At 47.9% G+C, this 22,817-nt stretch overlaps 1 protein-coding gene across 1 annotated transcript in view; it reads left to right on the plus strand.

Moving 5' to 3' along the window:
• The window catches only part of PRKCA (protein kinase C alpha), a 500,722-nt gene extending 479,011 nt beyond the window's left edge, over positions 1–21,711 (plus strand). The window contains exons 16-17 of the mRNA XM_003812367.6: positions 779–919; positions 14,837–21,711. Coding sequence (XP_003812415.3) covers positions 779–919; positions 14,837–15,001 — 306 coding nt within the window. The 3' untranslated portion in view covers positions 15,002–21,711. The remainder of the gene's footprint in view (positions 1–778; positions 920–14,836) is intronic.
• The last annotated feature ends 1,106 nt before the right edge of the window (positions 21,712–22,817 follow it).

A 22,817-nucleotide genomic window follows, 5' to 3' on the forward strand; every position in this document is an offset into this window, starting at 1 on the left:
AATGCTCTAGGAATAGAGTTGCTGATCATGACTTGTCTAGTTTTGAATGGTCAAGAGTTAGATCACAAAGCTATTTTCAGGCTTAGTAAGATGGAGTGCAATATATCCTTAACAGTATCTGGTGAGTGTGATCATTTGTGAGGCATTTGTCACGTGTCATCCAAGAGCAAGGCACTTGGAAGAGATACTGAGGTCGGGAGGAACTGGCTTCTGCCTTCGGAGAGTTCATAGTCAGTGTTTGTCTCTGTGTCCTGCAGTGGGCAAGTGGGAATTAACTAGTCGCCTTCCTTGTTATAGCATTTATTTTTCTAATCTATGAGTCTTTGATTGATAACATTTTGGCCCAGACAATACATAGACATATGATGCTTATTATGGCATTCTCTGTGATGCTAGACTGTGATGCTTTCAGCACACACAATTTTTAGTGATTGCATGCTTTTTTTTTTATTACCAGATACATGTATAGCATGGTGTCTCCAAAACAGACAACGTGTGAGATGTCTGTTTAAATTCTTCTTCCATTTGGCCATGGGTTCAGATTGCTTCCTTGTTCCCTTGTCTTGAAAACCACCATAGGAAGGGCTGTTCTTGCCAATGTCATTTTTGTGAATTGGCTTCACTTCGTACAAGCCACTGAGTGTCTTGGTCAGCTCTCTGAGATGCTGTCCAGGCGTCCACAAAGTCAGGGCTGTAGGCAGAGCTAGGCAAATGGAAGGTGCTGTCTGTGGGAAACCCTTGGCATCCATTGTTCTCCTTTTCTCGTTTTCCTTTCTAGCTGATGACCAAACACCCAGCCAAGCGGCTGGGCTGTGGGCCTGAGGGGGAGAGGGACGTGAGAGAACATGCCTTCTTCCGGAGGATCGACTGGGAAAAACTGGAGAACAGGGAGATCCAGCCACCATTCAAGCCCAAAGTGGTGAGTCCAGAAAAGCAGCCTGTTTTCGGAACCCCATGTCCCCAAATTCTGGAAGTGTCCCACTCACCTCTTTTCTTGGAGAGAGGAGGCCGGTGGCCCCTGGCTTGTACAGGGTGAGGAAACGGGCCAGGTTTCAGCCTTGTCCTCAGTCCTGTGGCCTCAGCAGCCAGGATTCCTGCTGCCTTCAGAGAGTAAGGACCGATAAGGCAGGGAGGGGAACCCTGTGCACACTTCATCCTCCAGCTGGACAGCTGCAGAGCACCCCCGCACAACTAGGGAGTGAGGGCAGCTGTGCTTTAGGTCTGGACTTTGTGGACTCGCACCCAGCAGGGCCGTATTCACAGCCTTCAGTCCTCAACAGGACTCAGGCTTCGTGTCTGTCTCTGGTTTTCCTGGATTTGCCTGGCACCGAAGGGAGCTCTGAAGCACAACCCCGTCCTAGCCAGCAACTAGGCAGGGCCTGGGCCCTGCCCCCTCTTCCACCACTGCCTCCACTGCGGGGAGTGTCAGCCACCAGTTCTAATGTTGTCAGCTTTTTTCACACTCTCCCTGTTTGATTCCCATTTTTTTCATTTATTTAAACACTGTGTGCCAGGCCCTGTTCTGAGTGCCTTATGAATATTAATTCACTCAATCATCCCAGCAGCCCTGTGAGATGGGTACTATGGTCCCCAGTTTGCAGTGGAGGAAACAGTCACAGAGAGGCTGAGTAACTTGCCAGAAGACACACAGCTGATAGATGGTGAAACCAGGACGAGTCTTTGTCCTCACCTACTGCACCATCGCTCCATCTCAGCAACTGCCCTGACGCTGTTGCTGCGGGCCCTAATTGTTGATTGCGGCCAGCAAGTGCCTTTCATGTTTATATCTCTAGAGGTAAACTGAGAGCCTTTAAGAAGTCAGCCTCCTCACTCACCACCTGCCACTTTGCAGAGCCTCCAAGGGCGTCCTGTTTCTAAGGGCCGGGCGGACTGTGCCTTCCAGCTCTGCCACCATCTTGGCCAGCATCAGGCAGCTCCCCATTGTGCCTCTGCCCGGGGACTGCAGAGAGCTGCTTTATGCCACAGTCAGTTTCAGAAGCATCGCCCTGTTGGTTTCGCTCAAATGTATCTCCTCTGACAGGTGCCCCATGAGCAGGCCAGGGGACCCGCCTGGGGTGGCACAGTTGCCAACTGGGTGGCACACAGCCTTATTCTTAGAGCAGCAACTTCCTCACCATGTGTGCCTCTGTGTCCTCTACCCCAAGAATAAAACTGCTGTTGGTGAGCCCACTGGATTTTATTTTTCGAAGATATTTTTAGCACACACTGAAGAAAAACTAAAATTAATCAGGTCAGTTGACTTCCTCCTGAATCATCGTTTCAAATAAGGCCCTTTTGTATCTGACACCCCCGCCTTTTCTTTAGTCAGCCCTGCACACTGATTTCAGGGGGGGTCTCATGGGCTCCTGCCCCTCAACATACAAAACCTGGTCTGGAGGTTTTTGGGGGTGGGGAGAGTGATTAATGGTGCTGCAAGTGGCCTCAGTAGAAAATTCTGTTAGGGATTATTTTTTTTTCCTCTTCCGCCTTTAATATTTATTTGCTGCCTTAAAATATGAAGGTTATGCAACAGCATCTTGAACACAGCTTAGTTTCTTTATAGGAACAACGTAGAGATGCGTACTGACCCCGCCTTGAGGGTTGAGCAAAATCCAATTACCTGTCAGTCACTTTCCAGAAAGAGATGAGTTGCAGCAAAACCAACCATAAAACATGTCTTTTTCTATTTATTGCCACGTTATGGCAGAAGAGAGTGTTTATTTGCATAGTCTCCCACGTTTTGTGGATACTCGGCCCTAAGCTTGGATATAGGGAAGACAACAGGGCGACTTGGCTCCGCAGGCAAGAATGTGAACTGTTCTCTGTGGTCCACGGAAATCACAGGAAGCAAAATTGTACCCATGGCAGGCAGCTGAGTTAGGAGCAGTGTTTATTTATATTTTATTCCTGGAGCGCTACTGTTTGCTGGGTTTTTTTTTTAATTATTATTATTATACTTTAAGTTTTAGGGTACATGTGCACAATGTGCAGGTTTGTTACATAGGTATACATGTGCCATGTTGGTGTGCTGCACCCATTAACTCATCATTTAGCATTAGGTATATCTCCTAATGCTGTCCTTCCCCCTCCCTTTTGTTTGTTTTTTAACTGAATGCTGGTTAAAATTAAGAAGGAAGGATAAATTGCCCCTGGCTGTGAAGAAATAGCCCCTGAACTCACAAAAGGAGGCAGAAATTGTCGACCCAGGCCCTAAAACTGGAGGTTTCATGCAAAAGGCCCCGCTTGGTAAAAGCTCTGGCCAGAAGGAAGGAAGAGATTTCTCAGGCAGAAGCCCGTGTTCTGCTGGAAAACCTGTGCACAAAAGAGGAAGGAGCTAGAAAGAATACAGACAGACAGGAAATGGACCCACAGAGGGAACAACGACAGTGAAGATAGAAGCACGTGGCTGCAGGGAGACCTGTAGACACTGTGTTCAAAAGCGGAGAGTGTCAAGGGCAGAGAGATAAATGGGGCAAGCTCTGGTTCCTGGAAGGGCAGCGATGTGCCTCTTGAGAGCTGTTTCCTGTAGTCCTTGCCCCGTGCCAGGCAGCCGAGTGAGGCTCATCACAGCATGTCATGCAAGGGCTGGCACCACCGCCTTCAGCGGTCTCTGAGCACTGCGCTCTGTTCAGTGGTGACACGCTGGGGCAGAGACACCACGCCAAGAGCCATTCCAGTGGCTGGAGAGGACATTTAGAACAGCAAAAAGCAACCGAAGTCGAAGCTGCACAATACGCTCTGGTTAATACAAACAGCAGGAGAGAACTAGCGGCGTAGAAAAGTTATTCTGGGATGTGGTGTTCCAGCTTCCTTGGTGAAAAAAGTACTGTAGTTTCCTGATCCAGAGCTAACTGAAAAGTGAAATGTGTTTACAGAGCTGAGCATTCTCTAACGGATCATTTTGTTATTTCAAAGAGAGACGTAGCAATGCCAGCCTAAATGGTGCTGCTGGAGAAACGATCAGGCAAACGTCACACAGCTAGCGACTCTCACCGTGAGCCCATTTCTGAGTGGCTCTCGCCTCTCAGCAGTTCTTATAATCCTGGCTCACCAACCTTTTCTGTCTTGGTGAAGCCTGCCTGATGGTTTTTTAGCAAGCGCTGGTGAGTCAGTTTCCCTGAGACTTGCAGGCTTAAGGACAGGTAGCTGTTCTCACGTGCGGTGATGCTCCTGGCTCCCATGGAATTAAACCTTTGCTTACTACCAAATACCAGTAGCGGGACTTCAGGTTCTCACAGTTATTTGCAAACTGCTTCTACAGATCAGATTGAGCTTGTAGGATCAGGAGTCTAACATCTTTGTTTTATTAATTTTTAAATTTTTTGAACCTCCAATGAAAGAGTCTTCCAGAATCACTGACTTCCCTAAGGAGGGTAGAAGCATTCCACTGCTGGACAGCCACAGAGCTTATCAGGGAATCATGGTTCCTCTAGTGTGCTGTCTTAATCCCTCTTCCTGACTGCCAGAGTGACTTGACTGAAGTTAACCTTTAGACCGCAGTGCCATGCAAAATGCGATCCCAGCACAAAAAGCATCTCACAATACCGTGATCCATCAGGAGGTTAGCACGGGACTTTCCATCTCACGGCGACATTAAGATCAAGATCTGCAGTACAGCTGTGGGCTGGATTCTGTATAAGGTCACACGTAAAGGAGAACAGAAAGAGGAGAGTGACCAGCATCGGGTGTGTGGGACAGTGGCCATCTCCCTTAGCAGTGGCCACCTTCCCTGGCAGTGGCCATCTCCCCTGGTGGTGGCAGGGTCCCATGGCGGTGGTCATCTCTCCTGGCAGTGGCAAGCCTGGAGGCTGAGATGTGAGGGAAGAACCTGCCCCTGTGGCAGTCAACAGTGGGACAGTCCTGTCCTGGACAGAGCCATGTCTGTCCCTAAAAAGCTACCATGTGCCACCGTGAAGATGATGATTTTCTGGAAGATGGGACAATCACTTCGCAGGGATCACTTTGTAAAAACAAAAGCAAAGACAACCACAGACAGCAGTGCTGTGAGCCCTGGACACAGGCAGCCAACAACTAGCTCTTCCTCTTTATGAGCAAAACACAAAACGAGCTGGTTTCTGGGATCTCTTCAAGGAAGCACAATGTGAAGCATCCTCTGCTCCCAGGACATGAGGACGGTCAGCTTATTGAGGACCGTCAGCTCAGTGAGGGCCATCAGTTCAGCCTGATGTTCTCAACAACAAACCCGAGTCATCAAAAAGAGGCCTGTAGGCCAGGCGTGGTGGCTCACGCCTGTAATCCCAGCACTTTGGGAGGTCGAGGCAGGTGGATCTCCTGAGGTCAGGAGTCCGAGACCAACCTGGCCAACATGGTGAAACCCCATCTCTACTAAAAATACAAAAATTACCTGGGTGTGGTAGCACACACCTGTAATCCCAGCTACTTGGGAGGCGGAGACAGGAGAATCGCTTGAACCTGGGAGGCGGAAGTTGCAGTGAGCCCAGATTGCGTCATTGCACTACAGCCTGGGCGACAAGAATGAAACTCCGTCTCAAAAAAAAAAAAAAAAAAAAAAAAAAAACCGGAATGTTCAGAAGAGTCTATGTAAGGAGAAATTTTAAGTTTAAAACAGATGTCGCCTCTGGAAAGGGTAATCTTCAGTGACCGAAGGAGCAGTGGATGTCCACCCTACCTCCCAGCGTCAGGTGAGCGTGGAGGCACTGTGGGGAGGAGGGTGCAGCCAGCAGCTTGGCCCAGCAACCAGAAGGCTTGCCGAGGGAAGGAAAGCACTTTCGGCTTTGCCAGAAAAATAAAAGCTCCAGGATTCTGATCCACCGTCACTTTGAATTTTGTAGCTTTTTATTCTGATTTATAATTAATGTGAATGAAATGGCCAAGAACAGCCTTCAAATTTCCACTCATCCTGCTTGTAATCAGTAGCAGTTTATACAAATACCAGGAGCATAAGGTTAATTGATTTTTCTTTTTTTAGTTCTAGCCATTGGCACCAAGGAGCAGAATAGCTAGTTCATAGGCAAGCCAGAATCATTCACTGTACTTAAATGGTTATTAGAGAGGGAGAAATTAATCTATAATGTTAACACAAGAAATGTATTCCAGAGTGGTTAGGCAGAGCACATTGGAAATAGACCTTTCACAGATGGCCATTTTTTTGTGAAATTACTTTAAGTATTCTATTTTTTAAAAGGCAGAAAAATAGAACTTTCTTCAGGACATTGTCTCCAGTGACCCACAGCAAGAGCCAAAGAGAATAAGAACGTTGAGGACATCTAGTGAGAACACACAATCGGGGTTCCTTTTCCCAGTCACCACAAAGTCCTTCATTTCCCAGTGCCATTAGCTTGTTTGGAGAGCTTGATGATCATTAAATTATCAAAGCTGGTGCAAGGATCCTTTTTTTTTTTTAATTTTATTTTGAAATAATTTCCAATTTCAGACTTGTAGAAGGGCCAGGAAAGTAATTTAAAGAACTCCTGTATTCCTTTACCCAGGTTCCCTAAATGTGAACATTTTAGCATGTTCGTGTTATATTGTTTTTTTTTTTTGTTTTTGGGGGGGGGTTTTGTTTTTTTTTTTTTGAGACGGAGTTTCGCTCTATCACCCAGGCTGGAGTGCAGTGGCGCGATATCAGCTCACTGCAACCTCCACCTCTCAGGTTCAAGCAATTCTCCTGCCTCAGCCTCCTGAGTAGCTGGGATTACAGGCACCTGCCACCACGCCTGGCTAATTTTTTTTATATTTTTAGTAGAGACGGGGTTTTGCCATGTTGGCCAGGCTGGTCTCAAACTCCTGACCTCAAGTGATCTGACTGCCTCGGCCTCCCAAAGTGCTGAGATTACAGGCTGACCTCGGTATCATTCTTTTTCTATATCTCTGTCTGTGTGTAGGTACAGACATACACATCTGTTAGGTTGGAGCAAAAGTAATTGCGGTTTTTGCCGTTACTTTTCATTTTTTTTGCCATTACTTTTGCACCAACCTTAATATATACTTATTTTTTTCTGAACCATTTGAGAGTAAGTTGCAGAGTTAATGCTTCTTTACACCTAGATAATTCCATGTGTATTTCCTGAACATAAGGACATCTCCTGGTACTATGATCTTTTAATAATTACTCCAGCAAGCTAGGTATGTAGTGCAGGGGCTCTGCAGGTAAAAGGAGGAGGGAGGGTCCCTGGCATGGCTGTGTCACGGATCAGATACCATAGGCAGCTTGGGCCACATCTCATCAGTTCTCTAGGGTGGCAGGCAGCTTCATTCTCTTGGCCTTTCTGTTGGGCCAGTAACAATGATGCCAATTAAAATTGAGATCTCAAGATGGGAAGGTTTGTCAACAACATACAAACACTAACCAGCCATTGGAGACTACAGAAGTCACATCATGCTGTATCTAGGTTTGATTTAAGCCTCTAAACTAGTCTAAGACAGCACCTTTTACTTGGCTAATTAGAGGCAAGCAGTTTTTCCTATTCTTTAATCATTACTCTCTCAAATACTTTTCTGCTTAGCAGAGAAATTGGAAGAAATGAGACATTTAAACTAATAATATAAATAAGCATCACTACTGCAAGCCTCTGGGAGCTTCAGTGATAAGTGACGGCATAAATACAGACCCTGTGTACATCAAAGTGTATGAATTGACAGGTTTCCATTGTTGGCAGTGAAGGTTTCCAACAACGATGGCCATTACAACTTTTCTTGGAAAAAGAGCTTTAAATCCTCTAAATCTGGCCATTAACATAAAGACCAAATGGAGTACATGTTTTTATTCCATAGATTACAGCCCATGATAAGCCAGAACCTTCACCCTCATACACATGTGGCTCTCACACCTACAGGAATCCCCTCATTTAATGTGTGGCTTATGGCCTCTGTCTATCAGCAAACTCATCAACGGAATCAGCCTTCCTCCAGAACACAGTTTTCCCTTTCTGAGATAATGCTGCAGTGCTGTAGGTGAGCTGCAGTGCTGTAGGTGTTTAATTTTGTCAGAGAAACCAAAGACTATATGAAGTTGGCAGGAGGTGAAAGGGGTCCCAATCCCTTAGAAAAAATTACTATTAACATGCTCTCTCTATATGGTGAAATGAACAGTTAAGTGGTAGAGAAGGGCATAAATGAAAAGATATCTCCCCAACTACTGGTCCTACTCTTCATGATCTTTTCTGTAACCTTCTAGAAAGTTTCTGTATGTGTAAACGTATACACAGATGAGGTTGTACTGTGTTAAACACACCTTGCGTCTTTCACGTAGCAATGTATCCGAGAGGTGTTTCCGCATCAGCTCACTTGGGTTTATAGCATTCTTTGCGTGTCCATTCCCGATTCTGGACTTGCAAGGCCAGGAACTGACTATTCTCCAAATCCTCTCCTTTGTCCGTTCTTATTCTCCAGACTTTGTGTACCAAAATGCACTGGCTTCAGTGGGCCTCCAGGTCTTCGGTGAGCACGTTTCCAGAACCTTGGGTGACTAAATGAGCAAACTAACCCCACTTTATAACCCTTAACCGTGTGCCCCTGCTTGTGTTGGTCATGCACGTAGCCCGTTCCCTGAGCATGCTAATCTTCAGAGAAAGGGCAGACCAATGGCCAGACCCCTTGGTTGGATGGCTCCTTAGTATGGACATTACCTCCCAGGAAGCCCAAGCGAAATGCACCAGACCATTTCTGCTGTTATTTAACTTAAAAGAAGACACTGTGCAACCACGAGTCAGAGAGCTGTGCAGATGGTGGCGATGCGGTTGCTAAGGCGCTCCACTGTACCCCAGCACTGGGACCTGAATACAAGTAAGGATTCCCCTACGATGAAGCACCTCCTGCATTTGGTCATCGTAAGGGATAGCTCCCACCTCATTAGGTTTCCTTTCTCCATGGTCTTGCAACATCCCTTTACTCTTTAGTTGTTCTGCATCCTTCCTCCTCTTCTGGGTTTTGTTTGGTTTTGCTTTTTAACAGCAGTGTTTTGAGCTACTCATATTTCCCATAATTCCCATAGCTGAGACCATGGGGTTGTATTCTACATAACTGAGACGCCGAGGTAAAGGGCAGGGGTGAGACCAACACGTGTATTGCTCATGCTCAGAGGCCTCTCCCAGGTAAGAATCAGCCACAAAGCCAACTCCTGCATTGCATCTCAGTCTCCCCCACATCCTATCACAGAAGGAAAGGGGCTGTGAGCAATGTGTTTGCCACACAAGGCTCCAGTGGGGGCACACTGCAATCCCAGATTCCACCCAGAGTCCATGTCATTCATGTTTTGTAACGTCTTTACCAATGCCTGATTTCTCTTGGGTCCGTTGCATTCATTGAAGTTTGACCAAATGGGTAGGAATATCAAAAACGACAAAGGAGTTCATTCCTGAATCCAGAGATCAGAAAGAGGGAGGTAGCTTATTAATAACATTCCTTCGTCCCTCAGAGATCGATCACATGCCTTTTACATGCTAGTGCTTGCTTCGCAGGATGTACCCTATGTCTGTCCTGCCTCCTCACTGAGGAAGGGCCTCATGCCCACTAGTTCCCTGGATCCTCACAACAGCCTGGGAAGGTTGATGGTCACATCACCATCTTACCTTTGCAGAGAGATGCACTGAGTTTGCCAAAGCTATATACATTGGGGCTCTTGATCTCTGGCCACATCCTTCTCCCCTCTGTGTCCCCACTTTCCCTTGGGTGCCGACATCGCCTGGTCTCAGGGAGTTCAGCAGTCACACGCTGACTGGTTGGGTCTGACCACCCCAGTGCCCTCTTCCCCTTTATCTCTGTCCCATACCCATCGTATGGTACGTCACATCCCAGAGAGCAAAAGCCTCAGTCGGCGAAAGGCGCGGGTGACCTTTGGAGGTGGAGACAGTGCACACCCAGCCCAGTTTTGCTCACAAGGTATAAATGTTACTTTCAGCGGCCATGTGCTGTTGGGTGGCCTAGAGCTCTGAGGCCATGGACAGCCACACCTGCCCGCTGTCACAGACTGCTGTAGAGGCTGCCCTTCCAATGGAGGTGGTGATCCACCTGCCTGCCTCATCCCTGAGGAGTGGCGGGAGGCTGCCTGCAGTCATCTTTTACTCATTCACTTGGCGTTCATGCAGTCATGCTAGGTGCCCCCTCAGCCCTTTAGGCTCTTTGCTTCTTCTTGCTCCCTGCTCAGCTCCAAGATGGCACCCGAGGCCATTGCCCATCAAGCTCATGGTGATGAGTAAGGTTAGATCATTGATAGTAGAAAGAATCTCTTCCACATTAGGAATGCAGTACCTTCTTGAATCTACTGCTTTTCCTTTCTCCAAGGATCTAAAAATCTCTGGTTTTCCTTATCTTTTTCAGTAGGCGGTGGTGGTGGTGGTGGTGGTGGTGGTGGTGGTGGTGGTGGTAGTGGTGATGGTGGTGGTGGTGATGGTGATGGTGGTGGTGGTGATGGTGGTGATGGTGGTGGTGGTGGTGATGGTGGTGGTGGTGGTGGTGGTGATGGTGATGGTGGTGGTGGTGGTGGTGGTGGTGGTGATGGTGGTGATGGTGGTGGTGGTGATGGTGGTGGTGGTGGTGGTGATGGTGGTGGTGGTGATGGTAATGGTGGTGGTGACGGTGGTGATGGTGGTGGTAGTGATGGTGGTGGTGGTGGTAGTGGTGGTGATGATGGTAATGGTGGTGGTGGTGGTGATGAGGGTAGTTTTCCACATTAACATCTTGGAAAATAAGTAGTTCAAGATCTTCTCCAATTTGACTTATAGTAGATTGTCTACTTCCAGGGCTACTTTTGCTAAGAGCTGTGAAAGGCTCATTTATAATGCATTGGCAGACCTTCTATGGTGGAAAAGGAGACGATGTTTCTCACCAGGCCGAATCTGGAGTAGAAATAGCTGTGCTGCCCCCTGCCTCTTGGTGGGGGAAGGGGACTTCTTTGTGGTTTGATCTCCCTCAGAATAAAAAGTTCTCCTGAGTCTCGTAGCTGATCTAACCCTCAGGTCATCCTGCAGCCCTTCCAGGCTTTCTTCCGGTTTCTTGCTGAGACACACCCATGGCTCATTTCTGTCCCGTGGTTGATGTGGCTGAACTTCAGTGGTTCAGTTTCTACTGTTTGCCCTCGGCCTGTGCCTGCCTCTTATCTCTCCACCAAAGTGAACCAATTTAAGAAAAGCTTTCATTTGTTAAAGTGAGATTTCTCCCTCTTTGAGTTCAGGGAAAATTCCAAAGAGATTTACAGTGAGAAAGAAGAGGAAGGTGTTTCCAGCAGTGAGCAGTTTTGAGACCAGAAGCCACACAGCAACACTCAGTGTGACTGCAGGGCAGCAACTGAGTTGATCTAGGCTCCACAACTTCCCCTTTAGCTCTGCAGACCTCAGCACAGGCGGAGCACGAGCCCTTAACCAGGAAGGGATTTTTGCACCATTTTATCACAGTACTTAGCTTTTTGAGCAGTGGGCACCCTCAGGAGTGACCCTTCTCTGGACACCAGCTTTGGAATTGGATGTCCTCAAGCCTCCCTCTCCAGGCTTCTCAGTGGGGAGGTTTCTGTGGTCCCCTTTTTAGAGCTTGGGAAATCTCCTTTTAGTTTGCTTTTTAATTTTTCCTTGGCAGTAAAGCCATGGCTTTTGGAAACGTCCCATTGGACGATGATTCGTGAATGCCATAAAGACAGGACTAAAAGGAAAGGGTCAGACCTGTGCACTCTTTTTGCAGAACACATTGATAAATTTAGAGCAGGACAGACATCCAGCCTAGACGTCTATCTGTGCAGCCCTAAATTCATCAATGTGTCCTGTGAAATGGGGAGAGAACATTTTGCTTTGCTTTGCTCATCCTTTTAGGGACTCACGTCCTTTTATTATATTTTTTCCAGAAATTCCTTCTTGCTCATCTTTGCATGGTTAGTGAGTATCAAGAGAAGCACAGATGATCTCTCATTAAAGGAGCACACATCCCAGCCTCTGGGAGCCCTGACTGTTGGTTCACTTGAATTCTTCCAGGCAATAAGCATTGATGAATCAGGTTCCAAAAGGATGTTCCCAATGCCGACTCTACTGAGCTGTCACACTTGCTCCAAATGCTTTTGCCTTGTGACTTCTGCCGCTTCTCCATTCTCCGCTCTCACATACAGCTGCTCCTGCCTGATTCCCTAGTTTGGCTTCATGTCTGCCCTCACACTGATCTTAGGACCTACTCAGCCTCACACGGTAGTCTTGTTATATCCCTGAGTTTCTCAGCAGCGGGTACTGTTGACATCTTGAGCCAATCATTCTTTGGGGCGGGGGCAGTGTCCTGGGCCTTGCAGGATGTTCCACACCATCCCTGGCCTCTGCCCCCAGATGCCAGGCTTGTCCCACCCAAGTCATGATGACCAAAAATGGGTTCCCTGGGGGAAGAATCATCCCTGGTTGAGAACCACTGGTATATCCAGAGGAGGGCTATTTCTTTGGCTGTTGTCATCTGAATGTGGAATTCCAAGGAAAGTTGGTTTCTGTTTGTTTAACTGATGAATTAAGTACAGACTCCCGACTAATTTCTAGGAAGTAACAGCATGCCCTTATTTATTTTTCAAAGAGCCTTTCTCCGTATTTGCAAATGGCCTGTGCACATGGGGTGATGTGAATTGCAGATTCTGCCTCTGCTGACCTTGGCTTTGAGGTACTTTGTGCTCTTCCAAGGAAATACACCATGGAAACGTGGGGTGTGAGAGTGGAAGCTTTGCTACCCCACATGTGGGAGGCAGGACGGATGTGACAGTAAGCCTCATGTCTGTATGGCTCCACAGAGTAACTTGAAAGCCCACAGGCAGCCCCTGCCTCTCATCCCCTCTGCCCCACCACACACATCACCCACATACTCACCGTTCATTGCGGTGTGAAATCTCCTTGGGTGAAGAGTAGATGGTTGCTTATTAAAATGGAAATAAGCCCAGAGGCTGGACGCGGTGGCTCACACCTGTAATCCCAGTACTTTGGGAGGCCAAGGCCAGCAGATTGCTTGAGCCCAGGAGTTCGAGACCAGCCTGAGCAACATGGTGAAACCCTGTCAATACAAAAAATGCAAAAAATAGTCAGGTGTGGTGGTGTGCACCTGCAGTCCCAGCTACTCAGGAGGCTGAGGTGGGAGGAACGGTTGAGCTCAGGTGTTGAGGCTGCAGTGAGTCGTGCTCACACCACTGCACACCAGCCTGGGTGACAGAGTGAGACCCTGTCTCAAAAAAGAAAAAAAAATTAATAAGCCCAGAAAGGAAAGCTGTTTGTCATAAAGACCTTACTTTGAATTTATGACATGCTTTCCACCTCAACAGGTACTTAGGAGCAGGTTTTATTTGATGAAAAGTAGGTGGGAAAAGGGTAATGAAAGTAGCTTCATCGCTGGGCGTGGTGGCTCATGCCTGTAATCCCAGCTACTCGGGAGGCTGAGGCAGGAGAATCACTTGAACCCAGGAGGCAGAGGTTACAGTGAGCCGAGGTCACGCCACTGCACTCTAGTCTGGGCGACAGAGCAAGACTCCATCTCAAAAAAAAAAAACAAAAAAAGTAGGTTCTCAAGCACACCTCCTAGAAGATAAAGTGTGAAAAAAGAGCTGAGAAAGCACAGCCCGTGAGACTCAACTGCCTTATAAGAACACTAGCAGCACGTGCTGGCCTCTCGCCTCGGCTGGGTTCTGTGCAAAACCCCATACATTTCACCTTCATGACAGCCTTGGGCAGGAGGTGTGATTGTTCTCCCAGTGTTACAGATGAGCAAACTCGGTGGACCCCACTTCACAGTTAATCCAGAGCTATTCTCTGTTAGAGACCCAAGGATGCCTGGTTAGTTTGAAATGTGTGCTAGCTCAGAGTTAATTCATATTGGCCCTGTGGTGCTAGCAGCAGGTCCAAGGGCAGTAATTGGCAACATCTTGAAAATCATTCTTAGGATCCTTAGTGAAACTCCCAGCTCTTCCTGCTTCAGAGTCACCCTGGGCTCCTGGGGACTTCAACACGCCACTACCCTTGTGGGTGGCTGACAAAGTGAAGAGAACACTCCTTCCCCACTTTTGGGGTCAGGCTACCAAGCCGTGCTGCCTAAGCGGCTGTGTGTCTCAGCGACCCCAATGCAACGGTTCTGCCTGCAGCCTTGACACGCACAGAGCGCCCTGGCGTGGACCCTGGAGGTGAGGAACAGCCGAGACAGCAGGCCTCTCCCTGCCTCCCCAGGGCGCCATGCAAACCTCCTGCAGCCTGAGACCACCCTGCAAATAAGCTCCAGTCAGTCACCCAGCCTGCCTGCTGGCCAGCTCTGTCTAGGTGTGCTAAATCCTAGCTGGGCCAGGTGCAAATCTCCCAGCCTTGCCACCACACCTACCTCATATCGCTTGAAGCTTAATTTAGGGGCTGAGGTTGCTAGAACAGCCCAGTAGGAAGGCAAGGATAACACAGTTTTTACTTCACTACAAATATTGCGGCAAAAAAACAGATGTGGGGCAGTAACTCACCCCGTCGCTTGGTCCAGGGGTAACTGCCTGCAGCCCCAGCCGACATCCTGGCCTTTCAACACGGAGCTGTGACTGACAGCCCTGCGTGCGTGGCTTCTGTGCTCTCAGCTCCGCTTGCTCGGTGAGGTGGACGTGAGGGGACAGGGGCTGTCCCCTTGTTGCTGCCTCATTGCCAGCCGTGCATTCCCACCCAGGGCTTCTGTTCGGGGTATTTCAGGGTTTACAGTTGGGTAACTCGTTGTTGTCTGCTGTGCCTGGCTTTTCAATCCAATAGGCCTGCAAGTCCTCCGAGATTCCTCCTCCTAACCAGCCCGGAGTTCCCCAGGGCCGTGCCCCTCCCCAGAGAGGGCCCTCGGAGAGCTGCTCCGGCATTGTCATGTTGACTGACCTTTCCTTCTTTTTGTCTTTTCTCCACAGTGCGGCAAAGGAGCAGAGAACTTTGACAAGTTCTTCACACGAGGACAGCCCGTCTTAACACCGCCTGATCAGCTGGTTATTGCTAATATAGACCAGTCTGATTTTGAAGGGTTCTCGTATGTCAACCCCCAGTTTGTGCACCCCATCTTACAGAGTGCAGTATGAAACTCACCAGCGAGAACAAACACCTCCCCAGCCCCCAGCCCTCCCCGCAGTGGGAAGTGATCCTTAACCCTAAAATTTTAAGGCCACGGCCTTGTGTCTGATTCCATATGGAGGCCTGAAAATTGTAGGGTTATTAGTCCAAATGTGATCAACTGTTCAGGGTCTCTCTCTTACAACCAAGAACATTATCTTAGTGGAAGATGGTACGTCATGCACAGTGTCCAGTTTAATTCTGTAAAAGTTACGTCTGGCTCTAGGTTAACCCTTCCTAGAAAGCAAACAGACTGTTGCCCCATTTTGGGTACAATTTGATATACTTTCCATACCCTCCATCTGTGGATTTTTCGGCATTGGAATCCCCCAACCAGAGATGTTAAAGTGAGCCTGCCCCAGGAAACATCTCCACCCAAGACGTCTTTGGAATCCAAGAACAGGAAGCCAAGAGAGTGAGCAGGGAGGGATTGGGGGTGGGGGAGGCCTCAAAATACCGACTGCGTCCATTCTCTGCCTCCATGGAAACAGCCCCTAGAATCTGAAAGGCCGGGATAAACCTAATCACTGTTCCCAAATATTGACAAATCCTAACCCAACCATGGTCCAGCAGTTACCAGTTTAAACAAAAAAACCTCAGATGAGTGTTGGGTGAATCTGTCATCTGGTACCCTCCTTGGTTGATAACTGTCTTGATACTTTCATTCTTTGTAAGAGGCCAAATTGTCTAAGGACGTTGCTGAACAAGCGTGTGAAATCATTTCAGATCAAGGATAAGCCAGTGTGTACATACGTTCATTTTAATCTCTGGGAGATTATTTTTCCATCCAGGGTGCCATCAGTAATCATGCCACTACTCACCAGTGTTGTTCGCCAACACCCACCCCCACACACACCAACATTTTGCTGCCTACCTTGTTATCCTTCTCAAGAAGCTGAAGTGTACGCCCTCTCCCCTTTTGTACTTATTTATTTAATAGGCTGCAGTGTCGTTTATGAAAGTACGATGTACAGTAACTTAATGGAAGTGTTGACTCTAGCATCAGCCCCTACTGATTGATTTTCCTCCCTTCTCTAGCCCTGGATGTCCACTTAGGGATAAAAAGAATATGGTTTTGGTTCCCATTTCTAGTTCATGTTGAATGACAGGCCTGGAGCTGTAGAATCAGGAAACCCGGATGCCTAACAGCTCAAAGATGTTTTGTTAATAGAAGGATTTTAATATGTTTTGCAAATGCATCATGCAATGAATTTTGCATGTTTATAATAAACCTTAATAACAAGTGAATCTATATTATTGATATAATCGTATCAAGTATAAAGAGAGTATTATAATAATTTTATAAGACACAATTGTGCTCTATTTGTGCAGGTTCTTGTTTCTAATCCTCTTTTCTAATTAAGTTTTAGCTGAATCCCTTGCTTCTGTGCTTTCCCTCCCTGCACATGGGCACTGTATCAGATAGATTACTTTTTAAATGTAGATAAAATTTCAAAAATGAATGGCTAGTTTACATGATAGATTAGGCTCTTACTACATATGTGTGTGTATATATATGTATTTGATTCTACCTGCAAACAAATTTTTATTGGTGAGGACTATTTTTGAGCTGACACTCCCTCTTAGTTTCTTAATGCCACCTTTCGTCCTGGTTCCTCCACCACTCTTCCTCTTGGGGACAACAGGAAGTGTCTGATTCCGGTCTGCCTAGTACGTTGGTGCACACGTGGCATTGCCGCAGCACCTGGGCTGACCTTTGTGTGTTTACGTGTGTGTGTGTTTCCTTCTTCCCTTCAGCCTGTGACTGTTGCTGACTCCAGGGGTGGGAGGGATGGGGAGACCCCTCTTGCTGTGTGTACTGGACACGCAGGAAGCATGCTGTCTTGCTGCCTCTGCAACGACCTGTCGTTTGCTCCAGCACGCACAAACTTCGTGAGACCAACACAGCCGTGCCCTGCAGGCACCAGCACGTGCTTTTCAGAGGCTGCGGACTTTCTTCCAGCCATTGTGGCATTGGCCTTTCCAGCCTTGGGAGGAGCACGCTGCTTTGGTGAGACACCCCCATGCAAGGTCCTCAGAGTAGCCGGGTTCTACCACAAACAGAAACAGAATGAAAGTAGCTGTCAGTCCTTGTAGAGAGCCGCTCTGTTTCCTCCCAGAAGCATCTCCCAGCTAAGCTTGCATTATTTTTCTCCTCTGGCTGTTTGCCTGAAGTTCACAGAACACACAACCATGAAAGGCTTTTTGAGGTGAGAGGCCCAGGTGGTCCTGGCAACCCTGAGTAGAAGGAGAGATGGGGTAGGGAACGGGCCCGGCCAGAAAAGAACCATTTCTTCTGCCATCTTTTATGCACCATAGACATCGAGACTCCAGGGGGTCCTGGCTCCCCTGTCCCTGCAGCCCTGCAGGTCAGTGCGTGATCTGGGTTCATGTCCTGACCAGGTGCTCCTCCTTTGATCCGAGGGGAAAGGGACTGGTTTATAGAAAGAGCCTAGGAGACAAAAGGGCCAGTCCCCCTGCCCAGAATGGAGCAGCAGCAGGACAGACCCCCACGAGGCCCCCCAGAGAGGAGGAAGATCCCACGGAGGAACACATGAGGTTAGGGACCCTTGTTCAGCACCCCAAACAGCCTGCCTATTTAAAGCAAGCAGCAGGCTTAGGCCTTCCCTGCAACCCCAACACCCACAAGTTTGTTTCTCTAGGAAACACATTCACTGTCTCAGCTGGCTGTTACTCTCTCAGACCATATGGCAAAGTTTTCCAAGAAAATGCCCCGACAGGGGTGCCCAGCACACTGCCTGAGGGACAACAGACATCAGAACAAACCCCCAGAGAGAAACAGTCAAAATCAGGGCCTGGTGCAGTTTGTCATGTGGAACCTGCTTTATCCATTGCTGAGTGTTGAATGTGGGTAATGGTTAGGGCTTTCCAGATCTCAGCAGCCAAAGACAGTTATTGCTGGAAGACTGTCATGTAGATAACCATGAGCAATGGCTCGCCTCAGAATCAGTTCATAAAATTCTGTGGTACTGGCCCCTTCGTGGGTATTGTGTGAAATGAGATGGTGGCGAGGGGTGCGCTGTGGAACTGCCGCAGCCACGCAGGAGGTCCCTGGGGGACGCTTTGGGAAGTCCTTGCCCCTGAGCACTGCCTGCTTGCCAGGGCCTGTGGAGGTCTAGGCCACCTGGTAGAATCTAGCACCGTCCGAATCCCCGCAGGACCCATGGAGCTATGACCACACCAGGCCATTCAAATGGCTCTGCATTATCTTCCCTTGGAAGGTGGCCACTCCTCGGTGGCAGGGCCTTTCCCTGAGGCTGCAGGCCGTGGGCTGGCAGCCCGTCTCTTGGCATTTCAATTGAAGGTCACCAGGTGCTGGGTTTGAAAGGAAGTCACTGGAGTGCTGCCAGGGGCCGCCCTCCAAGGTTAATGAGAGGCCCACATCCAGGCAAGAACTAATTCAAAAGGCAGATCAGAAACCACAGGAGTCAAAATTATTGCTCCGGCAGTGCTTCCCTTCCTTTCATCCACTGGCCTCGTGTGGTCCATGCAGGGCCACTGTCTGCCCTTTCTGATGCCACGTATTAGGCTTTCTTACTCAGAATTTTGATAGAAAACCATGGGGCCAAGAGCTCTGGAAGCCTGGCCGGAAAGACCAAGGTTCATGCAGCCCAACAAATGATTGTTGAGCACCTCTCGGAGCCAAAGTCCTTAGGCGAGTGTGGTGACTTCCTGGAAGGAGGATGCAGACTTCCAGAGAGTCCCCCCAACGGACGTGCTGAGAAGGGAGAGGGAGGCGGGGGCTGTAGTCAGGAAGGAGCCAGAGAAGAACAGGGTTTGGGTGCATCCAGAAATATGCCTGCAGTAGGAGGGAGAGGAAGGGGTGCCACCGTCAACGGCTTCCCATCGGAGGTGGTTGGTGCAGATGGAAGTTTCCGTCTGCTGGCCCTCAAGAGAGTGTTTTGCCAGGGACACAGTCTGTTCCTCCTCAGAAAACACCCCCCAAATGCTAACAACATCCCCACCAGCTGCTAGAAGCCCCTTTCCCCTCCCCACCTTGAAGTAGCTCATAGTTCTCTGGGCAGAGCCAGACCATCCAGTGTACCCCAGAGGCCAGTAGGTTCCTGCCCATTTTCCTCTCTGGCTTCCTGCCAAGAATTATGGCAGCTGAGGATGAATGGAGAAGTAAAAACAACTAACACCGCACAACTAACAACTAACACCGCAGTTCCCACCTGGTTCCACTTAGCAGGAGACATTTCGGAGGGTTTTTTTTTGTTTTTGTTCCTGTTTTTTTTTTTTTTTTTTTTTTGCTGGAATTTGTTTTCTCAGTACTGAAAAGAGAAAAAGTGACAGTCTTGTATTTTTAAAAGCCTCGGAAAGGTGATACCATCTGACAGTCATTTTCTCACGTTGGTCTTCTAAAGTCACCTATTTCTTGTGTGTGCACATCACACCATTTCCTGTTTCTTTATAACCCGACAAGGGTAGGAGTGCCTGTTTCCCCTGCTGGGCACACCAGACAATCGTAATCACAAAACAGACACTGAGCCAGGGGCCCAAAGGGTGTGATCATGAGAGTTACCGGGACAGCAGTAGGCATGACAGTCACCAGGAAGGACAAGGGTGCTCTGTTGTTAGTGGCCACACACCAATTTGACAAGGAGTGTTGCGAAATTTTTATTTGTTTATTTATTTATTTTGAGATGGAGTTTCACTCTTGTTGCCCAGGCTGGAGTGCGGTGGTACAATCTCGGCTCACTGCAACCTCCACCTCCCAGGTTCAAGCGATTCTCCTGCCTCGGCCTCCCAAGTACCTGGGGCTACAGGTGCGTGCCACCACACCCAGCTAATTTTTGTGTTTTTAGTAGAGATGGGGTTTCACCATGTTGGCCAGGATGGTTTTGAACCCCTGACCTCATGATCTGCCTGCCTCGGCCTCCCAAAGTGCTGGAATTACAGGCATGAGCCACCATGCCCAGCCAAAATATTTTTTTAAAGTCATTTTCCTTAAGCTGCTTTGGCTACATGTGAAATACACTGGACAGTCAACATTCCTGTCTCCTCCCATTTGGGCTGATGCAGCAGATCCAGGGAATGTTACCTGTTTCTGCTGCTAGAAGATCCAGGAAATTGGGAAGGTTACCTGATGCACACATGGATGAAGGCCATCATCTAGAAATGGGGTCAACCACAATTGTGTTAATTCCGTAGTGTCAGGGATTCTTCGGGAAGGTCAACAGTATGAAGGATTCTGACCCCTGTGCCTCCCATCTATGTGATCAGGTGACAGTTAATAACCGTGGAGGTCACACTCAGCCATCCAACAGCCTTACAGTGACCCTACACAAAAGCCCCCAAATTCCAAAGACTTTTTCTTAACCTAAAGGAAGAAATTATTTGTTAATTCCAGTAGAGCAACTGAATATACTGGGCTATTTGTACTTTTTTATAGAGAACTTTAATAATAATTCTTTAAAAATGAGTTTTTAGAACAAAGCAACTGACAATTTCCTAAGATTCCAATGCCCTGGAGCTTGTAGGAGGACTTAGCCTGGGTCAGCTGGAGCACCCCCGACCTGATCTCCCACTGCCTGATTTCCCATGCTCCTAGGGTATGGTGTCCACGTGGGAATGACTGCAAGTTCAGTTGGAACTTGGCAGACTGATGCTCTGCGAGTTTTTAATAGACACTGGGGACAACTGCTTAAGGTTTAGAAACTTCCAAACCACAGGAAAGACATTTTTAGTGTCCCCCATCCAGAGGCAGCCCTGGAATAGGATTCCCAGGGGTTTCCGGGACCCCTTTCCTTGCTCCGTGAGGCCCTGTGGCCACCTTTTGGCAGGAGGAGGATGCTTCCTTGGCTCTGTGCCCAGACCCGCCTGGTCCCCAGGTCTCTCACCTTCGGTGAAGATTCAGAGATGCCCTGTAAGGATTTTGCCCACTGGGCAACTCAGAAATACTTCGATCTCCCAAGATATAAGAGGCAGCAGCAAACGTGCCTATTGACGTCTGTTTCATAGTTATCACTTATGCGAGTAGACAGAACTCGGCTTTTCAGAAAATAGGTGTCAAGTCCCCTTTATAAGAACCTTTTTTTCTAAAATAAGATAAAAGGTGGCTTTGCATTTTCTGATTAAACGACTGTGTCTTTGTCACCTCTGCTTAACTTTAGGAGTATCCATTCCTGTGATTGTAGACTTTTGTTGATATTCTTCCTGGAAGAATATCATTCTTTTCTTGAAGGGTTGGTTTACTAGAATATTCAAAATCAATCATGAAGGCAGTTACTATTTTGAGTCTAAAGGTTTTCTAAAAATTAACCTCACATCCCTTCTGTTAGGGTCTTTCAGAATATCTTTTATAAACAGAAGCATTTGAAGTCATTGCTTTTGCTACATGATTTGTGTGTGTGAAGGACATACCACGTTTAAATCATTAATTGAAAAACATCATATAAGCCCCAACTTTGTTTGGAGGAAGAGACGGAGGTTGAGGTTTTTCCTTCTGTATAAGCACCTACTGACAAAATGTAGAGGCCATTCAACCGTCAAACACCATTTGGTTATATAGCAGAGGAGATGGGTGTGTAAATTACTGCATTGCTTTTTTTTTCAGTTTGTATAACCTCTAATCTCCGTTTGCATGATACGCTTTGTTAGAAACATTAATTGTAGTTTGGAAGCAAGTGTGTATGAATAAAGATAATGATCATTCCTTTGTGTAGTTGGCCTTATTTACATCCCTTTGCGGTATGGCAATTATTTTTCCTCCAGTGTTCAACAAATAGCATTTGACTTCAGACACACTCCGCAGAACACTTTCATCTCTTCACCTGTTTTTCAGGCATGACCCTCCATTTATAGTGGCATTTTTTTTTTTTTTTTTTTTTACTTAAAAAATATATCTTGCTTTGAATCAAAGCCCAGACAGTGACTGGGATGGCGTTCTGGCAGGTCCTGCGTTCATTCATTCATGCACTGTTCACAGAGCACCTGCTTAGGGCCAGGAGATGTGTCAGGCCCTGGGGAAGAAGAGGCTGGCATGGCCCCTGCCTGCACGGAGCTTACAGTCTTGTGCCCCAAACTGCAAGGGATGCCCAGCAACTGATGACATCATCTAAGGCTGGATGGTGCCCTTCCCCTGGAAGGAACGATTCCAGAATGAATTCTGCTCAAGTCTGGAGATGTTTTCTCCAAAAATAGGTATTTTTCACACATCCCGTTGGCCACACTGTGGATGCAGCTTCAGGACCGTCCCCACTCTGAGTGTCAGCCGCCTCGTTCTGCATTTATTCACGGTTGAAAAATTGGGGGAAATGTTCAAATGTGGAACATTCAAAAATACCCAGCACTTAACAACTCAACGCAATAGAGGGAATTGTCCTCAAAAAGAATTAAAACAGGCTGGGCATGGTGGCTGATGCCCATAATCCCAGCACTTTGGGAGGCCAAGGTGGGAGGATCACTTGAGGCCGGGAGGTCAATGCTGCAGTGAGCTACGATTGCACCACTGCACTGTAGCCTGGGTGACAGAAGGAGACCTTGTCTCTTAAAAAAAAAAATCAACAACAAACACCAAAGCCAAGATCCAACCTTGGCAAAGTCAGTCTTTGCTGATTTCCTCACCTCCTTTTGGGGAGTGCTCTCCCCTCGTGCTCATGGCTTCAACCCACTGCTGCCACCCTCCCTCCCATAGCCCCCTAATCCTGCAGCCGCCCCGCCCAGCCTGTTCCTCCCGGCACACTCTGCATCCACACACATGCCTCCCTGCGTTCTCTTCCCTCTGGGCCTTGCTCCCAGCCAGATTACTCGAGTGTCAGC

Source organism: Pan paniscus, chromosome 19, assembly GCF_029289425.2.
Source record: "Pan paniscus chromosome 19, NHGRI_mPanPan1-v2.0_pri, whole genome shotgun sequence".
NCBI lineage: Eukaryota > Metazoa > Chordata > Mammalia > Primates > Hominidae > Pan > Pan paniscus.